This window comes from Indicator indicator, chromosome 24 (genome assembly GCF_027791375.1).
Source record: "Indicator indicator isolate 239-I01 chromosome 24, UM_Iind_1.1, whole genome shotgun sequence".
NCBI lineage: Eukaryota > Metazoa > Chordata > Aves > Piciformes > Indicatoridae > Indicator > Indicator indicator.
This window is the reverse complement of record NC_072033.1, coordinates 11,933,175-11,955,240: the sequence shown is the minus strand read 5'-3', so window position 1 is coordinate 11,955,240 and position 22,066 is coordinate 11,933,175. Positions and strand designations below refer to the sequence as shown.

Genomic DNA, 22,066 nt, shown 5'->3' with positions numbered 1-22,066 from the left:
GGCCCCACCGCCCGCGCTGCCGCCTCGGAGCGGGGAGGCGGCGGCGGCGATTTGGGGAAGGGGCGGGAGACGACCGCCACAGCCCCTCCGCCGCCTCCTCCCCGACTGCCACACATGGTGCGTCCCTGCCGCCGGGCTTCCTGTCGCAGGCGAGCGGCGGCTCCCTGCCTCCGCCGCCAGCCGCTAGCTGCGTCAACTGCGTAGGGCGGCCGCCCTCTACGCTAAGTGCGCCAGGGCGAGGCTGCCTACGCCGGCTGCGTAGCGTGGGCTTCGTACGCCAAGAGCGCAGATGGAGCCCCAACTCCTTCCCCTGTCTCCGCGCGGGGCTGTGGGAGTGCAGCGTACGGAGTTGGCGTAGGGGGCGTCGTCGGCGTGAGGCGGGATGGCGCGCAGCTGCGGAAGCGGCGGGCGGGGGATGAGTGTGCTCTTTTGAGGGAGGCGGCTGGTTCCGGCCCCGCGGGGACGCACGGGCGGCAGCCATGAGCTACGACCGGGCTATCACCGTCTTCTCCCCAGACGGACACCTCTTCCAGGTGGAGTACGCTCAGGAGGCGGTGAAGAAGGGCTCCACCGCGGTGAGTGAACGAGCGCGGGGCGGCGGACTGCCTGGCGGAGGGGAGGCCCGCAGTGGGGCCTGCCTCTCGCCGCTCTCTCCGGCCTGCGGGCCCATGGCACGAGTGGGAGCGGGCTCGAGGGGAAGGGTGGTCTGTCACGGTGTGACCTTCTTCTAGAGATCTGTCTTGAGGCTGCAGCAGCGTTCGGGTTCGGTGCTGGGTTTGGAGCTGCCTCAGCAATCCCCGTTTTCTTCAGAGTGGATGCCGTGCTGTCTATAAAGCTCTGGCTCTGTTTCAGGCCATTACCGCGCGGTTATGGGAATGTTGGGAGTTTTTAGGCATCGAGTCATTGAATAGGAGTCTCGGTATAGGTAAGTGTCCCTCCCATGGTCTTGACAGCCATTGCACTCACTGGCTGCTCTCAGCCCACAAGCCCTGGAAGGTAGAGTTAGCAGAGCTGCTTCGGAGAGGAACAAAGCGCAGCGATCCCACAGGAGAATAGCAATCCTCAATTTCATTATTCTGCATGTGGTGAAAACGGTGGGATTCTGCACTTGTGCATGATGCAGGTTCCCAGCGGACTGGGGAATGTGGCAGTAAAGGTGTGTAGAAGCAACTTTCTAGCTCCTGACTTGCAGTTGTCCCAAGCTTTTGCTCAATTAAGTGTGGAATTTTTATTTATTTAATTTTTTTAAATGTGGGTGAAAATTATTAATACCCAAGTAATAAAGTGCCTCGGAAAAAATTTACTGCACTCAGGATGGAAATAAATGTAACAAGATGTAGTGCCATCATACTATGAGAATCAGTGGGAATGACTGTGAAAAGTCAACTTTTTTTTCTCCCTGATGTTGGAAAACACATTTAAAGTATGAATTAGGACATGAAAGCAGCAAGCTACTGACAGGCTGCTCACAGGTTTTACTTGGTCCGAACTTGAAAGTTCAGTGTTGATTTCTGCCTTGAGCAATACCAATGCACAAGTTGTAGTGGTAGTTTTGCTATTGATCCTGCTTCTGTGGCTGCAGTATTGAAGAGAGTTGGGGAGAATGCAGTTGGTAAGAGGAGTGAGAATGCATCTCTTAGAAACCACAGGGATTTAAATTGGTATAAGCTGGTTATGAAACTGCATCTAACACAATTTTTGTTGTCTTTTCTGGAGGTTGTGGCAATACAAAATAAAATACTGACTTCCAAGTTGAATTACTGTTCAGAGTGTGGGGAGTTTGTGTTTATTTTTTTCTACTTGTTTCAGCAAAGTTTGCAACTATTGGGTTTTTTTGAGCTTAGCTTAACTTTTTCTTTCTTTTCCTTTTAATGAATCCAAGGTTGGAGTAAGAGGGAAGGACATTGTTGTTCTTGGGGTGGAAAAGAAGTCTGTGGCAAAACTTCAGGATGAAAGAACTGTACGGAAGATCTGTGCTCTCGATGACAACGTCTGCATGGCGTTTGCAGGTAAATCAACCCTTCGGGGGGGGTGGCAGTTAGTGGAGCACCTTTGGCTATGTTTATGGATTCTGAGAACATAAAATACTTGGCATAACTGGTTGAGGATTATGGTGAATGAATATATTTCCATGGCTGCTTATTCTTTCTTAGATTGAGTATCCTAAGTGGATAAATAAGAGAGAGAGACAGCAGTCTAGTGAAAGGAAATAGGTGTTAAAGTTACTGAGGTCCTCTAGGTTTGATGTGAAGATGAAGACAGAACTGATGTGTCATTAGCACATACATTCTTTTAAATATAGATCTAAATTTATATGCATATATTCACTTAATATTTTTTATGTATATAAAATTAAATATTTAAAATCTTCTGTATAAAATACCTATTATTCATACATATCACAGGATCTATAGGAGATATTTGTCAGTTATATGGACCCTTTTCCACATTCAAAAAAAGCTAAATTTTTGCATAAAACAGAGAAAAATCTCTGTTCTAGTTTGGAGCCTCCTGAATGGACAGTTCCAAATACCTCGATTTCCATTGTTCAAAGCTGAAATTTGAGGCATGAAAGTTTAAAAAAAAAAAAGAAAGAAAATAGATTTCAGAAGGTTTGTCCTCTCTTCAAGTAGTTTAGAATCATGGTGTCAGTAGTGCCTGAAGGGGAGATCTGATTTATATCCAGCAAAAACAATGAGGTTGAGATTTGGTGTGCAGGACTGATGAGCTCAGAGGTTTCTCTCTGGCTCTCTTAGCAAAGGGTTGTGATGCCTGCAGGTGGGTTCACAGGCTTGAAGAGAAGTTCTCTAATGGAAACAAGGTTGTAAAAGAAAATTACATTAACTAAGTAGTACAATAAGAAATATTTTAATTTTTTTTAAGGTTCATAATTGCTTTTTTGTTACCTAACATCACACAGCTGTAGCCTCATCAGCTAGACAAGATTTGATGTGCAGATAGAGCTGCTTTATAGTTAGGGGGATTGCATGAGAAACAAACCTAATATATGTGAACTCTGAGATTGCTTTGCTATTTTGCTGTTAGGTGGAGTGCTGCCAGTCTGTCAGAAATACTCTGGTTACCCTTTGGTATCACAAACAGGGAAGCTGTAAACTAAGTCCTCTATGTGTTTTGATACATTAGCTTCTTTCTGTTGCCTTAAAATGCTTTTTTTTGTTCAGCAAACCTGAGAAGGTGTGATCTCTCATTCACTGTTGACACTGACTCTGTGAGTTTCAGGGCAGGGCTGGTGGTGTTATTGTGTGTATGGTAAGGAGCATGAACCTGAGAGCACACTCTTGTTTCAGGGCTGACAGCTGATGCCAGGATAGTTATAAATAGAGCTCGTGTGGAGTGTCAGAGCCATAGGCTTACTGTGGAGGATCCTGTCACTGTGGAGTACATCACACGCTACATTGCTAGTCTGAAACAGGTATGTTGGACCACACAGAGGTGCTTAAAAACATGTCCTGACCAACAGCCCTTCCAGATGAGTATGTGAAGTGTCTGTCTTGGCCTTGTTCTGCTCAGATGGTAAAAGTCAGCACAACAGTGCACATCATGGGTGTTTATTGCAAATGAGAATGCAGTAACAGAAAAGGATTGATTACTGTTGGAGTTCTTTCTCCCCAAGATGAAGAAATTAATTAGTACTTGTAAGGACGGCATTAACTGTGTTTGTGATACCATCAGGAACATTCTGCTCATCTACAGATCTAGTCACTCCCAGAACCATGGTGCTGTGTTACTCTCAAAATGTCTTGAGGGCTCCTTTTCCCTCTTACTAAGCCACTGCAGGGAGGAGTAAGAGGAGAGCAAATCAGTGCAGTACTTAATACGCTTTTCTTTGGATACTCATAACTTTAAAATAAATTATAGGGTCAAAGTACACCAAGTTGAGTTCTGTGATAAAACTGTTCCTTTGCCAGTGCATTCAAGTCATGTTCAGCAACTAGTGGGAATTAGAACAAGTCTCATTTGCTTATGCCCAGACAGGTGTTAGTGTGGTGGTGGTGACAAGAGTGTGATTCCTGTAGCTCTCAAGAGCCTGCCAGAGCAGAATGCTGCTCCCCAGAGTTTTCACTTTGTTCCTTTACAGTAACCTCAGGTTTGTGTCTGTCATTCTGACATGTTCAGTGTTGCTCTAAAATGGTTACAAACCATAAATCACACAGCTTATTGCTGCTGGGGTGATGCTGCAGGTGTGGGGCCTTGTTGTTCTGTGCACTTTTGGAGTGCATGGTGGCAGGGACTTTGACCCACTGTAACACTGTTGCCAGTTCTTGCCACAGAGGAGGCCCTGCTTTCCCATGGAATTGGTGCAAATCATGGGTGAAAACTGTATCCAGGTGTTGTCATCATCTAACTCCCTAAATGTGCTCATCAAAGGACAGTGGTACACCCAGCCTGGCAGATGTGGCTCTGTACTTTCAGCATCACCCATCAGTGGAGGGAGATGTCCTGACAGCTAAAATCACACAGCAAACTTGAGTGGGTGTTAGGAACAGGGTTGAACAACCACCACCTCTTACTGCCTTGTTTAGGATCTCCTGTGATACTTCAACTACCTTAAAGAGGTTGTAGTGAGGTAGGTGGTGGTCTCTTCTCCCTAGTGACAAGTGACAGGATGAGAGGAAGTGGCCTCAAGTTGCACCAGGGGAGGTTCAGGTTGACTATTTCACTGAAAGGGTTCACAAATCCTGGAACAGGCTCACCAGGGAAGTGGTTGAATCCCCATCCCTGGAGGTGTTTAAAAGCTGCATAGATGTGGTGCTGAGGGACATGGTTAAGCAACAGGCTTGGTAGCATTAGAGAATGATAAGGCTCTGAGCAACCTGATCTAGTGGAGGATGTCCCTGCTGACTGCAGGGCAGCCAGACTAGATGACCTTCAGAGGTCCCTTCCAACCCAAACCATTCTGTGATTCTATGATAATGGTTGAACTCAGTCTTGCAAGTCTTTACCAGCCAGATATTTGATTCTGTAAGATGCCAAAACTTAACACACTGGTGGGAAGAGAGCCTGCTAAAACTTTCTGGTACCTTTTCTGTTTAACATCTGCAGTCTCTGCTCTAGAAACGTGTTCAGAACCACTTCTGAAGTCTCTCTTCTTTCTGTCAGAGGTACACACAAAGCAATGGCCGCAGACCCTTTGGTATCTCTGCTCTTATTGTGGGATTTGACTTTGATGGAACCCCACGGCTGTACCAGACTGATCCCTCTGGCACATACCATGCTTGGAAGGTGAGTTGATTTTCTCTCTCATGGAGAAGTAATGAAATATTTGTGGGTTACTCTCTCCTTTGAAGAGAAATGGGTGTAGAAAGGAGAACTTGCTGGCCAGATGGTGCTGGCTGTCAGCTGGAGAAATCATTACTGATGGCATTTAGTGAGAGTGGCAGCCTGCAGGTCAGCTTTCCTTGGGAAGTTATGTCCTGTGCCCCAAAAACCATCTGTGCCTGAAGACTGTCTTTTTGTGTGACATTTGGGCAGTGACACACTCAGTGTCCTGACCAGAAAATGGGTTCAGATTATGTAATTGCAGGACTCTTATTTCCTGCTCATTCTGTAAATGAAGTCTTTCCTAAATGTCATCATCCTTTTCCTCTTGATGTTCCCAGGCTAATGCCATTGGCAGAGGAGCCAAATCTGTGCGTGAATTCCTGGAGAAAAACTATACTGATGAAGCCATTGAAACAGATGATCTGACCATTAAACTGGTCATCAAAGCTCTGCTGGAGGTGAGTGTTTCTGTTCCCTGCTGAGACCTCACTGTCTAGGTGAATTTCTCAAATGTGAGCGCATGAAAATCTTGGTGCACATCACAGGAAAGAGCTATGAAAATCTGAAAACTGCTTCTTGCAGGCGTAGGTGTGGGGTTAGTTTGAGGTTCAGAGTATTTCAGGTAACAATTTCTATGCTTTACCCAGAACTTCCTAGCAGCAATCTGGGAAGGGAAACATACTTCAGTTCTGGGCATTAAACAGACTGAAGATGTAGTATAAACCAATATATAATCAATTTTGTATTGAAGCTTAAGATCTGGAAGATACCAACTGTCAGGTGGTGGAATGAGGTGTTCCTCAGCCACCAGGCACATGGCTGCCAGCAGGAAGACCTTTATTTTTTTGAGTGTTACACTGCTAGTGGAGTGGAGAGCTTAAGGCTCATGAGGGAAGTACTCCTCATACATACCCTTCTCCTTCTAAGACAACCCAGAAGGGGTTTGTTAATGGACACATTCCTAATATCCAAATCTGACTCTCCTTCAGGTGGTGCAGTCTGGTGGGAAGAACATTGAGCTGGCAGTAATGAGGCGAGAACAGCCACTGAAGGTACTGCCTTTTGTTTTGCCTTTTTCCCTTTGTAGCTCTGTTTCTGTCCTTGATCTCCCCTAGCTTCCAGCCCTTTTATTTCCCCTTCTGCGCCAGCAATGGCTTCTGTGTACTGTTAGTGGCCAAGGAACCTTGTGTCCACTCAAGGTTCCTGCAGGCTGGAAGAACAGCAATTTCTTGCCCTGGCAGAACTGGGATTGCTTCAATAAAAGCCTCCAAGTTGCACTAGTGTCTTGAGGATCACCTGTTGTTTGTTTTAGATCCTCAACCCTGAAGAAATCGAGAAGTATGTTGCCGAAATTGAAAAAGAAAAGGAAGAAAATGAAAAGAAGAAACAGAAGAAAACATCATGATGAAGTTTGACTGCTTAGCTGCTTCTTTTTAATTCAAGTGATGGGTTACTCTGTATAGACACCATGTAGGCATTCCACTTACTCATACTGTGCCCCTCTGGAGACCTACAATAAAACCTACTGATTTTTTTTTTTAAAGCTGTTATTTTAAAACAATCTCTGTTCCTTGGATTTTGATCCTCTAGGATAAGTTGGTTGGCTTCAGAGCAGCAGTAGCAATCCATTAAAGGACAAAGACTGTCTGCATTTTTTTCTGGGACACTTCACTTGAATGATTCTTTTTCACAGTCTCCCTTTGCATCTCTTGTTTTTAAGTGGCAGAAGGGTTGTGCTGTAGCCTCAACAGCACTAATAAGGAAGAGAAAGCATCCTGCCTTAACTTCTGTCTTCACACTTAAAGGGCCATGGGTTGGGTGTCAGCCCTGCAGGATGGTATAGAGGTAGTGGGGTCTGGTTTTGGAGGTCATCATGGTAACAGAGTGCTGCAGGCATGGCATGGCAGCAGGGGTGCATGACTTGGTGCTCACATAGACCATGCATGATTCATCTGGTTCAGAATAACATGTTGCTGTTGTTGCCCATGAGATTTATGTACCAGTTACTTACTGGTCTAAGTAACTTGTGCTAAAAATAACTCAACAAATGTCACATACAACATCATGAAAGCATCCAGCTCTGCTCCTTTTGTGTTTCCCCTCAGCTGCTTTTGCACTATGCTTTATGACAGGAGCCTGGTTGCTGCTCCCAGTCCCAGCAGTTGAGAGCCAGTTCTCTCTTCCCTTAAGCAGAGGGAGGTGACTGACAATGGTGTAAGGGATGTAGGGACCTGGCTTTGCAGCTGGGTACCAGAGTGGTGAGAGGTAGGCTGTGCTCTGTGTCATCTACTCAGTGCATACATTAACAGAGAATCTGTTAATGTAGAGAAATCTGAGGGTGTCAGGTAAAAAGTGTTCACTCAGACACTTTAGAGCCAAGCCCTGGAGCTGTGCATAGGAACAAGGACTGAAAGCATCACAGAACGCTGGAAGAGGCAACTCAGCTACAGGAATCCCTGCCCCAGGATATCTGGGGCAGTGCTGCTCAGGCATCCTTGGCCTACTCCAGACAGAAGGCAGAGACCTGCAGTAACCCTCACACTTCCTGGCCTCACTCCACAATGACAAGTCAAAGGCTGCAAAGCAAAAGTGTTGGCAGAGCACAGGAGCCATGGTCCTGCCAGGAAAGTATTGGACATCAGCTAGAGAAAGCAAACTGCTGGAAGCCTCTGTTGGTTTATTTTTCAGTCCCTGAGTTGAATTTCAGTTAAAAGCTATTTGGTTTCCTGCACAAGTCAACTCCATCATTCCCTCATGTTGGGAATTTCCACCTGCAAGTTGATGGGGCTGCAGCAAATCCCCAGGAACAGCAGTCTGCCAACCCAGCCCCCCCAAGAGGAATGCACATATATTCCCCTTGGGGAAGGGCTTGAGGTGAATGAGCCAGGGGCTGAGCCACAGCCACTCAGGGTAGCCATTCTGCACTGGAATGAGCCAGGTACAGCAAACTAGGAAAGGCTGGGACACTTCTGTAGTACAGTAACTTCAGCAGTGCCAGTAACAATGACTTCATCTCATGCTAGATCCCTAGGCTTTGCTCTAGAAACAAGGGGAATTATTGCCTTAAAGTAAATGAAAAGGCTTTATCACACCTTATGAGTTCTCATTTTGTCAGAGCCACCCTGGACAAGTCAGTTGATTCTGGCAGAGCAGTTCCATTGCTGCACTCACTGTCACACTGGCTGTTTTGCCAGCAGGGCAATTAGAGGCTTGCAGCAGCCTCTCCAGCAGCCCTTTCAGCACACGCCCTGCTCTGCTGGTAGGAGCCCAGAGACCAAAGGCTGTTGTGGCTACTGGCCCAGCATGCTGCCACCCAAAGCAAACTCAAGCTAAGCCCCAGCGGCCCAGGGACTTGGCAGTCACACCATGAGGTGAATGCTCAGGGCAGTTTGGGCAACAGCAACACTTGGCTGATTCCTCTGCAAGAGTAGAACACAGAAACAGGGTAGCAGTGACAAAGAGGGGTGTCAGTGTCTGGATTAGGGGTTTTAAGCCCTTTTCAAACACTCTGTAATACCCTGCAGCGTGCTTTTCTCTTAGATCTGAATCCTGCTGCCTGGACACAGGCACCTGACAAGCTGTAGGAACTGATACTGAGCTATAGTCAGAACAGAGCAAAAGAGAAACATTAAACATTTACATGTTTATTATAATTACAATTTACATTACTCCAAAGAGCAGCCCCACTGCTATGTTCTAATTCTTAGCAATAAGGTCCTACAAAAATAAATCCAAGCTTTTACAGTAACCTAGGTCAACGCATAACTAAAAACTTCTAGCTATGTAAGGGGTTCAGTCGTCAAGGTGCTTTTTCAACAAAATTCCCTACCAACCAAAAAGGGGACACATGCCTAGAGCAATTTAACCCATTTAGTCATGCAAACAAATGTAACCCCTCCCTCCCAGCCCCTCTCCCCACATACAGGTTGTTAAAAACAAAAAGAAAACCAACTAAACTATTTACAGTATGGGGGGCACAGAGGAAACAAATTTAACATGCCCATCTGTTAAGCTTCATTATACAGACTCCCATCCCTAACTTAATGAAAACATTCCATAGTGTTCCACCACACTCTACTAGTGTACGGAACTGTTTGTGTGGTACTACCCATGAGCGAGGTACCGACTGAGGCCAGGTCAGAGCTACAGATCCCCTTCCCAGACAGTCAGCTACTGCCAAAAGCTCTGTTGTGAGCAGAGACATGTGTTTCTCCTGTCCCACCACAGATGCAGCATTATCCCCCAATACTGCCCTCACCCAGCAGGGCACTCCCAGCTTCTGAGGAGCCCCCAGCACTTTCCAGCTGCAGAGAAATTCATAGTTGTGTGTGAACCTGCAGTACCTCCCTGTTAGTACCAGCAGACAAACAGCTGTACAATCACTTACACTACTACATGATCAACAATCCAGTATTCCCAAGTGACAATATACACAATTCCTTCAGCACCAGGAATCCATTCTTTCAGATACCAAGTGCTACTTCACACCTGCTGCCAAGAACAGTGAGACTAGCAGCACCAAAGAATCCATTTGGTTCCTCAGAACAAAAATTATAGCTGGTTTGTTTCAAGTGAGCTTTGGTTCCATGTTCAAATAGCATGATTTATCTTCTTCAGGGTTCAGAAAAGGAGTCTGACTTTAAGCTTAGACTGTAGCAGCCTTTGAGAGACCCAGAAAGAAGAACCATGTAAGTTAATCTGCACTTAGAAAAAATAAAACAAAACCAAACACAAAAAAAGACACCCTGAAGAAGGTACCCCTGAACACATTCCCTCTTCCAAAGAATATTCCAGCTGACAGTTGCTGGTCCAAAATAAGTCCAGAATATAAGCAGTAGTACATGAAGTTCTGTCGCTTGAGCTGAGACAGTAAACAATATGAACCATTTTCCCACATTAGTGCAGCAGTTGGTGGTTTTCTTTCTATATACAGTTTCATCCTCTCAGGAGATATGTGAGAACCTATTCAGAAGAGGAGGCAGAATTAGATTTGGCATCACAGGAATCTTTCCCCAAGAAAAGCAGCAAAGTTCACACCCATGTAGCAACTGAAGTGCACAACTAGAGCCTCAGCTAACACAAGCTCAAACAGAAGGCTGGCCCAAGAAATCAACAGAACAATCAACACAATCAATAACACATCAGAATAGCTCATACTGCCTTCTGCCACTTAGGACTGATCAGATCCAATAAGGAACAATTCTTGTTACATCCATGAGACTGAAGAGAAAGAGGTTGCACAGACCAGGCAAAGGGTAAGAGACCAACCTGACTCAGAATTTATTCCGACTAAAAATAACACTTGCCTCTGAAGTTACACTCTGCCAGTACCAGCTCTGTGAGTGGTCTGGTTTCGCCGTGCTGCTCCATTACCCCTTCCACCTCGAAATCCACCACGAAAGCTGCGGCCACGGAGGAACCGTCCGGACACGCCAAATGTCTCTGTATTGAGCTTCCTTTCTTCAGCCCACGTGGTGCGCCTGGAACTGAGCACACTGCATTCAGATTTCATCTAAACATCAGATGGCCACCAACCCAGCTAGCCAGGAAGCCTCAGGCTTCCCCATTTTCTGCAACTAAACTGCAACCAATGCCAGCTGTGGCACTCACACTCACTAACTGAACTCCCCTGCTAAGCACAAATCTGAAAGTGACACCTATTGGTTTTCTTAAGCTACTTTCACATTGGAAAACTGAAGATGGGCCTAGAAAAAGGCTTGACCACAATGTTACTGACACTTCTACTCTGTTTTCTCAAAAACCATAAGCTCTTGACTCCAGTGAAGCCTCTCCAGAAATCCAGGAAGCCCTGTCCCAGATGAGGTTCTGCAGTGCTGCTGAGGTAGCTCTACAGCTCCAGCATGCTGCTTCCTTAGCAGAGCTGCACAATCCTGAACACCTTCCAGCAAGCACTCAATAAGAAACGAAGCAGAGCCATTACCAAGGGGATTTCACACACTGACGCTAAAAGGAAGTCTGAATTCACCAGGCAGTAATATCAAGTGTCTGCAGCAAAAGATGAAGCTTTAATATTCCCAAAATTTAACTTGATGCATTCTCAGGGACAAACCTGACCTCCTCCCTACCCCAGCTGCAAGCTTAGCTTGCTCTTGTCTGCAAGTGGCACCATCTTCAGCACAGTACAACGCTGATGGCTCCTCCCACAAATGAGATAAGAAATTTGTTTGAAATCAATGGGCTCAAAGTCAGTACCAGGAAACAGAACTGGAAATTCCTGTAGTGTAGTTTAGGCAAGTATATCAGTATCAGCTGAAATCCTTAGGCTTTGTTTGATCCCACTGCCTTTAGTTAGGTTAAGATCAGTTGTGTGCCACCAACCCCATGGTGACACTCCCTCCTAAAGACCCTTCTGCTGACTTGTGTTCTAAGATTTTTAAAGAATCAAACTATGTGACATACCTCTAGAATTCTACACCTAAAATTGCATTTTTAAAAAGCAAGCTTTTAGAGCACACTCACCTAGATTTCAGTTCCGAAGAAATGTTGTCAAAGAAGGACTTTGATTTATCATAATAGCAGTTGGGTCCCAGAAGGTCCTCCTCCGCATTACCATCCTTGTTTTGAGTTGCCACTCCAGGGTCCCCTTTTTCTTCCCCTGTTTCTGCTTTGTCATCTGAAGATAATAAAATGTATTACATTCCCTTGATGCATTCTGAAGAGCCATCTGTTCTCCTGCTGCCTCAAACAAGATTTGAGATGCTGCCACATGTAATCATGCAGTTTCTCAGAAAGAGTTTCTGTGCAGTGTTTACTACTAGCTCAGCAATTCATATTTAATGAAGTCACAAACCTTTAAAGTTTAGCTTCTTCTTGAATTCTTTATCAAGTTCTTCTCTGTTGAATTGTGCATTTGCACTTTCAAAGTCAAAGTCACCTTCAAATTTTATTGTATTTTCCTTCACAGTTGTTGGTCTGTTTTGTCCTCTAGAACGGTTTCTGGTTCTCCTGTTTCCTGAAAGCAGGAGAGTTTAAACGCTTGGTATCGCACAAGGAGGTTAAAATGACTTGCTCAAGACCAGAGGAAACCAGGGTTAGAACTCAGGAGTTTCTGGCTTCCAGTCCTGTGGTTAGGCCACACCTCTTTGAGAGAAACTTCTGAACTTGGCTGTAGAAGACACATTACAGCAACACTTTAACTTTCTGAAAAGCATTCCTAGATGTCAGTCTTACCACTAAGACAGACCAACTTCCCTTCCAGTGTGAACATAGGAAATCAGAACAAGTATTACACCAACTGAAGCTGAGGGAAGTGAGGAAAACTATCTTGCCTGTCTGGTCTTCATCTGCAAGCATAATACCATAATTAGTCTACAACCCCATCACAATGGGTGAAGTGGAAGACGTCACTGGTTTCAGAAAACCCACCCAAGATTCATCCACACACAAAGGGAGATTGTACTTTGTATAGTTTCTAGTTCTCAACTGAGACACCAACAACTCCTTTTTGGAAGGGCTATAACCCATTCTACAGTGCTGCCCTCTGGTAAATTGAATTGAAGACCTGAGAGTCTGCAGTTTTGTCACCTGACTTTTATTTAACTTGGGCAGTGATATTTGATTTTAGTTTTGCTGCCTTCTGATCTGTGCTTAAAATGCAGTCTTAAGATAGGAACTCTGATCTATGGAAGCAAGGACTCTGTAGCTCCTCTGTTACGGGAGCTCTGGAGAGCCTTAAAAAGGCTGCCCTTCCCAGTAAAAACATTTCACATTTCAGAGAAACCTAGTTGCGGCTGCCAAGTCACAGCACCCATTTTTACAGTGTACCTTAAAGTTTCTAGAAAGACAGTCCCTGTAATAGTCTGGACTTCTGTAACTCCAGAACCTATTCTGTCAGGGAAGCATCTTTGGATGCCCAAATCCTTATTAAGCTTTATTTGGTTCCCAATCTTCTGCCTTATAATCCTTCACAGAAGTTAGCAATATTTGTCTTTATGAACTTACGTGACTGTTTAGTGTCAGGTTAACCTACCTGATCTTCTCCTTTGAGGTCTTCTGTTTTCATCATTCACCTGTCCTTGGGTTTGCACAGGTGCTGGCTGGACTGTATCTACTGAACAAGAAGGATAAACTTTACAGGGGCACAAGAACAGAACCAAACCACTTCAGTCTTGCTCTGCCCCTTTGGAGGACGCTTCAAAACAACACTTCAGGCTGCAGCGGTGCACACCTACCATTTGTCTTACCGCTGCCCGGCGGAACCTGCCGACCATTGCGCTGGACCCCGGGGGTCACTTTCACTGGGGGTGGCTTTTGGGAATTCACGTTGTCAACGGGGCCAGTCTGAACTGCCTGCTCTACCATGGGGCTTTTGCGGACTGGGTGAACAGAAGGAAAGCCAGCACCTGGAAAAAATCCCAGTGACTAAGTGCCTTTTGAAAAATCTGTCAGCACTACTCAAACCCTACCCACCTCTATGGAGAAACCATTTTGTCAGGAATTACTCAAAGCTATGAATGTTTATCATTACATGTGATGTTTAAGTGGCATATACACACTAGGTAAGGCACTACTGCCGTACCAGTCGTGGCTCTCTAATCCAGAGCCTTAAAATCAGGACATCTACCCATTTATTTCTTAAAAGTTAGACATACATGAGATAAGCAAGTCAGGTCAGTCTCTAACAGTTTATACCAAAATCTATTGTTTAGGTGTATCCTTGGTTATGTAGGATTTTACTTTATACAACACTTTAAATCTGAGGCAAAAATTCAGTTTTCAAACTGGCCAAGAAAGCTTCCCCACTTTGTCAAGAAAAAACGAAACCAAAAACCAAAACCAAAGAAAAACCACAAACGTTTTGCAGCAAAAGCTTAACCATCTCAACTCTATCCCATTTGGTAAGCCGCTTTTAGAAGTCCTTCAGTTTCATTGCTAAATTGTTAGCTGTCAGACAAAGAAAACCTGAAACCAGACCAGGATCTCAAAGTTACCCTTTTAAATTCCTTCTTGGTCAAGGCCAAAGTGTTACCAAGACTTCTGTTGCTCTTCCATCCAGGCTTATTTATTCACACTACAAAACACGTAAATACTTTTCATGGTTTGGTATACCTTACACCAATTATATTAAAAAGTGACAGTCTTCAGTACTCAGAAGAAACACTGCATTCTAGATTTAATTAGAGCTTTGGGGCTACTACAGGTTTATGTAGTTATGCATAAGAACTGCTTGGAAGCAAACTTTTAACGGAATATACTTAAGAGCAAGAAGAGTGAAAAGCTGAAGAGTACACACAAACCAAGCCACTGACACTTCTGGGTCACCCAAGTCCACATGAGATATACCCAGTAGGTAACATCATGCAGGCTCTCAGTTAGTGTACACCTGGAAAACTTGCAAGGAAGACAGACACATCCTAAGGATTATTCAGTAGGACAAAGCTGCTGTGCAAGTTTAACTCAAGTTTTGAAGCTTAGCCAGAATATTGAGAAAGTATGTACAGATAGATGGCCAAACCCAGGGTAACTACAAACAGTTTCATGCCAAAACAAGCACACATGCTTAAGTTAAAAACAGATTAAACTAATTACCATGTGTAAACGCAGGCTGCACCTGGTCTCTCTGCTCTGAGGACAGTCAGTCTAGTATCTCTAGTCAACCTTCTTTGAAAGTATTTTACACAAAGAAGCAAGCACCCAGAACTACGTTATCTCAACCTACCGCAACTCAGAAATTGCTGTTAGTCATGCTTTACTAATTGGGAGTCTTGACAAGGTATCATGCCCCATCATGCATGAAATGTATCCCGATGTTTCCTCAATAGCAGCAGTACTCCTGAATTTTCTGTTAACCTCAGTCTCTCACATTGGGGCCACCCACAATTTAAGCAGTGTGCTTATCTTTCCAGGAAAGGCTAATTAACTCAGTCCCTGAGGTGACATGTTCCTGGATAGGATGCACCACATGAACATCCCTACACCTTAGCCCTCTCCTGATACTTACACAAGAGGATCCACTGTCCTGTACATTTTTTTTCCTGATACTTCTAGGGCAGGTGAAATACTTCATGTAATGAAAGCCAAAAAGAGCTGAGAACAAACTAGTTCTGCTAGCATTACCCACGTAAGTACTATCATTCTAGGAGGGGTTAACAAGAACAGAGTGTTTGCAAGTGCCATGCAGTTCTTCCAAATATTTGGAGTCCTCAAACTGCTGTTACCCTTGGAAGAGAGCTGATGGGGCTCTGAAGACATGTCAGGCTCTGAAACAGGTTGTGGAGACGGAGAAGAACTAGGGCTGGAAGCAGCTGCTGATGCTGGAGGGCTTACCAATTTCTCTGAAGAGATAGAGGGAAGAAGAGAAAGCAAAGATACGTGGATAAGATACAAGGTAGTGAAACATCTGAAGGACTTGGAAAGAGATCCAAGAATCTCTAGAACAGCATTAGAGCAGCTTATTTACAGACCTCTCTGGTAGTACAAGTTCTTTTCACATGTGATGTGTGTAAGGTTAGAAATAGACTGGCTTCAACTGTTAGGTGTTCACATTACTTCCAGAAAGAAAGTTTCAGCTGTTTGGATTGTTTCTCTTTCGTGTGCATGCGTGTGGCAAGTGAAACACAGGCCTCTTTGCAGTAAGATCATTGCACAAAGTTGTTAACTACTTATGCACTGCTTATTGCAGACCAAGACTTGGCAAGGAATGTGGTATTAGTTACGTGGTTAATTGGTTTCACAGTAGCTGCATACAAGGATTGTATCTTTATTTTAGCAAGTAAAGTTTGTACTTACCTAAACCTAAGGAAGCTGCATACTGCTGGCTAAGCAAAGAGCTGGCAGCAAGCTGGCTGTAAGGTGGCATACCTCTGAATGGGCTGTAAGGCACATGTGGCTGAAAGGATGATGTAGAGGCAGAGCCCAGTGAAGACTGTAACAAGACAAAGTACATTTCCATTTACAGTGTTCAGAAGTCAGCTTGCTTTGGCAGTGATTCTTTACTTCACATACAGCATTACTAAAGCTTAATTAAACACTGAGGAGGGTTAGTTTACCTCTTTACGATTTTCCTGCATTCTCAGCTAGGTAAACTAGCTCTGGCTTTTGTTGAGTGAAGTCTTTAACATTGCTGCTATTTTAAACATTACAGTGAAATTCAGGATGCTTCAAACAATCGGAAGATTCCTGGAGACACTTACTGGTCTTCATTTTTATAAGTGTATGCCAAAATCCAGTCTTTCATCAGCAATGTTTTATCACAGCTTTCTATCAACATTTCAGTCTAACTTACTTGAACTATGGCAGGATCTTGTGGCAGAGTATGTTGAGCTTTTGGAGGTTCACAGACAGTGATGTCTTTGATGTCACTTCCTCGGAAAATAATGTATTCATAGATTTCTTCTCTTGGAGCAGCAGGTCTGTCTGTGGGCCGGTCCTCAGTACCGAAGGATCGCACTTCATGGAAAAGATGATCGTTAGCTCAGAATTACCACTGCAGCGCCGTGCGAGTTCAGACTTAAGCAATTAAAAGTCCTTTTGCAATACTTGCCAACTCTAACAACAATAACAAAATGCTACCTCCAGAACCCTGAATCTCCTTATCACACACATCAGTTCCATCAAATGCCAAATTTTTCAGCAGCCTGTACAAACAGTTTTGTTTACATCAAGCTGTGAAGGTAAAGACTGCAGACCAGCTGGAGTGAAGAATCCTGGTCCAAAGATGAGGACTTCCCTACAGCACTGTGTTGCCACATTCCCCTTCCCTCCCAGCACCTGTCCCATGCAGGCACTCAGCTCGAGACAACTGCTGCTGCAGCAGCCCACAGAAGAGGCCCCCAGAGGAGCAGGGAGAAAAAAAAAATCTTAGAACACTTTAAAGCTCAAACTTTCACCTTTGGTTTCATATATTCATTACACAGAGGTAAAGTTTTATCAGTTACAAGAACTTCCTATTAAAACTCTCACTACTCCATGCCACTGATTATATCATTAATACCCACAGCTTGGTGATAAGTCTAAAACCTCAGTGCCTAGTGAGGCTTCATTGAGTACAAGCTGTCAGAACACTTGAGCAGGTACTAACCAGTTACACAGGAGAGTGGAAAGACGTCTGCAGTTGACTGTGTGGCAGCTACCAGGTAGAAGTGTAAGTGAATTTGAGCCACTAAGAGGTCAGACTGGGACTTACTGGACAGTTAGTGCAGGAAAACAGGCAGCATGGTTACAACAGATACTGACACCTGAAAACTGAAATGGGCTAGTGAATGAGCATGGTCTGTACAGAGATGGCTCCAAGTCACAGAAGCTTATCCAGTGCACTAGTCTAGTTAATTTCTGTCTTTGAGAGGCTCTGCCAGCTGAGATAAGCACCAGCACGTACTGGTTTGATGCACGTTTTCTGCCAGTTGAAGAATCCTGTATTGGAGTTGCATCATTTTCTTCTAACAGGTTACCCACCACTGAAGTACTTCCCTGCCAGGACATGCCATGATTCCTGCAATACCTTTACAAATGACATCCTTAACAGACCTTTCACAAGCACTGCCATGTCACAGTCTATGGTGATGTGCCAGCCAGTTGCCATTGCCACTGTACAGGTGGAAAGATAAGCATGGACAGCTTTGTCACATGGATGACAGGGGACACCACAGTTTGGCCAGAAAAAGGGCAGCAAAAGTGGATCCACTCAACCCCAGTGTTGAGTATTCCTGGTGTACTATACTGTTAACTTTCTAGGACCACTGATGATTGTAGGCAGGGCTACTCATCAAGACCCCTGTTCCCAGAGACAGGTGGCTTCCTCACCAAGCAGCAGTTAGTGCTGCAAGCAGTCTTCACCTCTGTCCAACACATACATAGTCTCTCAGGGAGCAGCAAGCAGCAAGGGTCAAACTTTGTTTCTCATGCTGATGTTGTTTAACACCTCAACACCTCTAACTGGAAGAGAATCTTAACCGGAAAAGGAGAAGCTGTCAGTCACTTCCTTTGAAAGGCTGTCTTCCATTAGTTCCTAGAGTCTATAACCTCTCCAACTTATTTTAGACCTCCAGCTGCTGTTTGATCACATTACAGCTGTAACCTAGTCAACTACAAACAGATTATAAACTGCAAACAGTCCTTGTGGCCTTTTAGATGTGAACTGTACCACTGATATCCATGCTCAAGATTAGATTATTGCAGCACACAGCTCATGGCAAGACCTACTAAGTTTATCCAGGGCATACTGCAGAATCTCATGGCTTGCCTGGAAAGAACCACATTGCCTTTGAGCAACCTCTGTCTGTCTGTCAGCTTCCACATGGAGAAACACATGACTTGCAAAGCCTGAAGCTCAGATGGCTGGTCCCAAGGTCTCCAACTAAAAGATTAGAAAACTATATCCTTGTTGGTATATAAAGCAGCAGTGAGCATTTCAGACTGCTTGAGCATGCCTGCCCCTGCATTTAAGTGTTTTAACAATTTCCAGTCCATCACAAAGCACAGCTTTAAGTTCCTGAGGAGGTCCAAAGGGTTGTGTCCCATGAAGAGTTACAGGGGTTATTGTTTTCAGATGAACAGGAAATCAGTCCCACACCACACTGTGCTCATGTGTAAGGAGGGCTCAGTTGAGCTGTACCTCTGAAGGGTCAGGAAGCATAACTTTAGTGACTGGCTGTCTAGACAGCAGAGCTTATATAGCTACTTCTTGCTCAAACACAGTAGTTTTCTCAGACTTCTACAGAAGAGGGAGTAAGTTTCTGACATTCACTGCCAGCAGGACAAACTCCCTTTGTTTGCAATTTAAGTTTAGCACCTAACAAGCCAAAACTTTCTTGCAGTGCTTAATCAAGCACACGGAATGTCCTTGCTCAGTGTTTTAAGATATTGTGCATCTGTTGAGATTAAACAGGAATCAAATACAAACAAATTTAAGTTAGCCTTGCTCTGAGCAAGAGGCTGAACCAGATTCCTTCCTGAGGTCTCCTTCAATATAAATTTCTCTTTATATCACTTGGATGATACAAGTCAAGGCTAGCACTTACCTACTGAGGCTACCTGAGTCCTAAACGAGGCATCAAGGACCTAATAATAATGTACTACCTATCTGGACAACTTCAACTGCATGCCAGTAATTCATGGCTCTTCTCACCCTTCAAATCAAGTCTTTCAAACCACTGTCCTGCCCACCCAAGCACACTCTTGATACCACTGCCACCAACTCGAACATGGTTGCTATGTTCATCATTCTGACACTACTTTTGATAAAAAGTCTCGAAATTTGAAGACCGCCCTGAGCTAAAATCAAAAGCAGGGTTTTCAAAGTTTACAGACTAGCACTTTAATAAAGAAAAAGGTATTCTCTATCTATTGAAACAACTACTTCTTAGGCATTCCAGGTCATCAAAATTGAACACTAAGAGGCCATCAATAGAAGAACTGCCAGAAATCTTATACAGACCATGTGCTTTCTCACACTATAAAGCACTTCAATCATATATGGCTTTGAAACACACCACTTCAGCTCTGAAATAGCAAGTGTCATGTGGAAGTCAGAACCTTGTGAGAAGCCATTTCTACTTGCTTCTGGGTAAAGGTGAAGAAACCTTCCTGCATGCGCAGTAAATGAGCTTCATCCTTCTTCCAACCTCTCAATTATTTTGAGTGAAACACTAACAAACAGCCCCATTTGTGTATTTAAATAAGCAGCTAAAAAGCGACAATTCACATTTTTAACTCCAGAACACACACACAAATAGATGTCAAATACTCATGTCCAGCACCACATAAACATTATTATACCGAATAAACACTTTGGCACAAGATACCTTGAGGTTAATTGAAAATCAAGTAAGTTCATGTGCCAACAGATAGTCTTTCAAAACAAAAGATATCTTATTTGGGGACAATCCTGATGGGTTGATGAAGGCAAGGAAGAAAGTATGAACTTCTCAGAACTAGGAAGGGCAAAAGTGAGGGAAAGAAAAAGCTGATGTACATTAGCTAGAGTAGCCAAGCTGGACATTAAAAGCAATACAGAAGTAAGACCTTGTTTGAGATACCAAACAAGACAGGACAGGTTTTTCTGAGAGCAAATATGGGAGTTCCCAGTACAGGTGACAAATGACACCACTTAAATAGAAGAAAAATATCACTGTTTCTACAGTGAAACAAGACACAAAGCCTTGATGAGCAGCCTGCAAAGACAGAAAGAGCCAGACATACGTGCAGACAGCTCACAGTGTCCTGCACATGAGTTCTCACTCTCTTCACCTGAGCAGAGTCCAGTTATTGATCACCAAAGGAACAAAGGCACATCAATAGCAACTCTTTTTTCCCAGCACGGGCCTGGGGCCCTGCTCAAGTCAAGCACGAAGGTACTGCTGGACATCAATGCACAAACAAGAGAGGAAGCAAACCATAAACAGCGATGCAGACCATCACCTTTCCGGCTCTAGCATGAGCCAGCACTGCTGGCGGCTCTTCTTTCTCTTCAAGACACTAGGAAACTCGCCGTGAAAACCAACGGCTGTTCAGCATTGCGGGCCCTGCCCACCCCGCCGACTCGAAGCGGAGGCAGAGCAAACCCCCTCCACGGTTCGTCTCTGCATCACGGAGCGGCCTCACAAATGCTGACTCACGGAAACCAGCAGCGCCGAAGATGCTGTGCTCCAAACCCCGTCGCCCCCCGCCCCAAGAGCGGATGGGCCACGGGCCCCCGCCGCAGGCCGCCATGGCGGGCGGGCTCCGGCTGCCTCATCACCCAGCCCGGCTCATTGTTCAGGGGACAGAAACGGCAGGCGAGGCGGGCGGGCCCCCCGCGTCCCCACAGCGAGCACCGGGCCGCGGCGCCAGAGCCAGCCTAGGCCCATCCGCACACACCCCCCCCACCATACACCGCCCATGAGGGCCTCAGAGCGCCGCCTCACCCTTGGCTAGCGCCACGGTGGAGTTCTCGGTGTCGATGGTGTAAAGGATGCCCTCATAGCGGATCTGTGCTTTGGAGATCAGGCTGATCTTGCTGCCGATGTAGGGGGTCCCTGAACTCATGGCGGCGGCGCTCTGGGCCGGGACGAGGGGAGAAAGGCCGCGCGGGTCCCCGCACAGCCGCGCGGAGCCGCCGCGGCCGCCCACGCACACTGCGGAGCCGGGAGTCCTACCGCGCCCGCCTTATATAGGGCGGAGGGAGACGCGCTGAGGGGGGAGACGCAGGGTTGGGGAGTACTGCGACCCTGACGCGCATGCGCCGCCACCGCCTGCTATTGACCAGACGGGAGACGGGGTCAGACTCGGGGGGGGAAGCCTGGGGCCTGCGTCACGTGACCAGCCCAGGCGAGGGTGCCACGTGCGCTGGCGGGCGGGGCGGGGCGAGACGGGGGCGGGGCGAGAGCTCGTGCTCTTCCCGCGCTGCTGCTGCGGCGGCTGAGAGGAGGGCGCGGGCAGTGGGGGGTGGGCTTCAGTACCGATACGGGGGAGCCTTGTGTCGCTGTTCACTCGCTCGTGTGACAGAGGTTTTGTCACGTAACGCAAGGGGAGGGAAGAATTGCCTCCTTCCCCGTCCCCTCTCCGCTAGCAAGCCAGGCTCTGAGAGGAGCGTTTCTCGCCCTAGAGCCTTCTTGCCTCATCCTGGTCCCCATTAGGCACGCCTAGGGGTTCTGCAATAAAAATGCTGCTTCAAGCCTTCTCCACCAGGCTCCCCTGGGATTCTGCAGCAAAGAGACAGCTCCAAGACTTCCCACGGATGCCCGCTGCCCCAAGCTGCAGCAGCATTCAGAGGAGAAGAAGAATTGCTGCCTCCTTCCCCAGACCCTTTTTCCCTCTCCAGATGAGGAGGTTGGAAGAGTCCTTG

At 45.7% G+C, this 22,066-nt stretch overlaps 2 protein-coding genes across 5 annotated transcripts; one reads left to right on the top strand and one right to left on the bottom strand.

The window, feature by feature from the left end:
- The first annotated feature begins 432 nt into the window (after positions 1 to 432).
- On the top strand, positions 433 to 6,911 carry PSMA7 (proteasome 20S subunit alpha 7). 4 transcript variants are annotated; one of them, XM_054391774.1, is made up of 7 exons: positions 433 to 575; positions 1,883 to 2,009; positions 3,309 to 3,433; positions 5,122 to 5,244; positions 5,622 to 5,741; positions 6,273 to 6,335; positions 6,596 to 6,911. In XM_054391774.1, exons 1-7 carry the CDS (start codon positions 480 to 482, stop codon positions 6,686 to 6,688), a joined length of 747 nt encoding a protein of 248 aa, XP_054247749.1. In that variant the 5' UTR covers positions 433 to 479; the 3' UTR covers positions 6,689 to 6,911. The 4 variants fall into 4 exon arrangements, with proteins under 4 accessions (XP_054247749.1, XP_054247750.1, XP_054247751.1 ...); XM_054391775.1 differs by having other exon boundaries at positions 3,291 to 3,433; XM_054391777.1 differs by lacking the exon at positions 433 to 575 and adding an exon at positions 1,013 to 1,156.
- Positions 6,912 to 10,595: 3,684 nt separating this feature from the next.
- LSM14B (LSM family member 14B) lies at positions 10,596 to 21,267 on the bottom strand. Its single transcript, XM_054391794.1, has 8 exons — positions 21,147 to 21,267; positions 16,529 to 16,692; positions 16,033 to 16,168; positions 13,476 to 13,646; positions 13,274 to 13,351; positions 12,095 to 12,256; positions 11,764 to 11,917; positions 10,596 to 10,769 (listed from the first exon to the last, which is right to left on the bottom strand). Exons 1-8 carry the CDS (start codon positions 21,265 to 21,267, stop codon positions 10,598 to 10,600), a joined length of 1,158 nt encoding a protein of 385 aa, XP_054247769.1. The 3' UTR covers positions 10,596 to 10,597.
- Between the last annotated feature and the right edge of the window lie 799 nt (positions 21,268 to 22,066).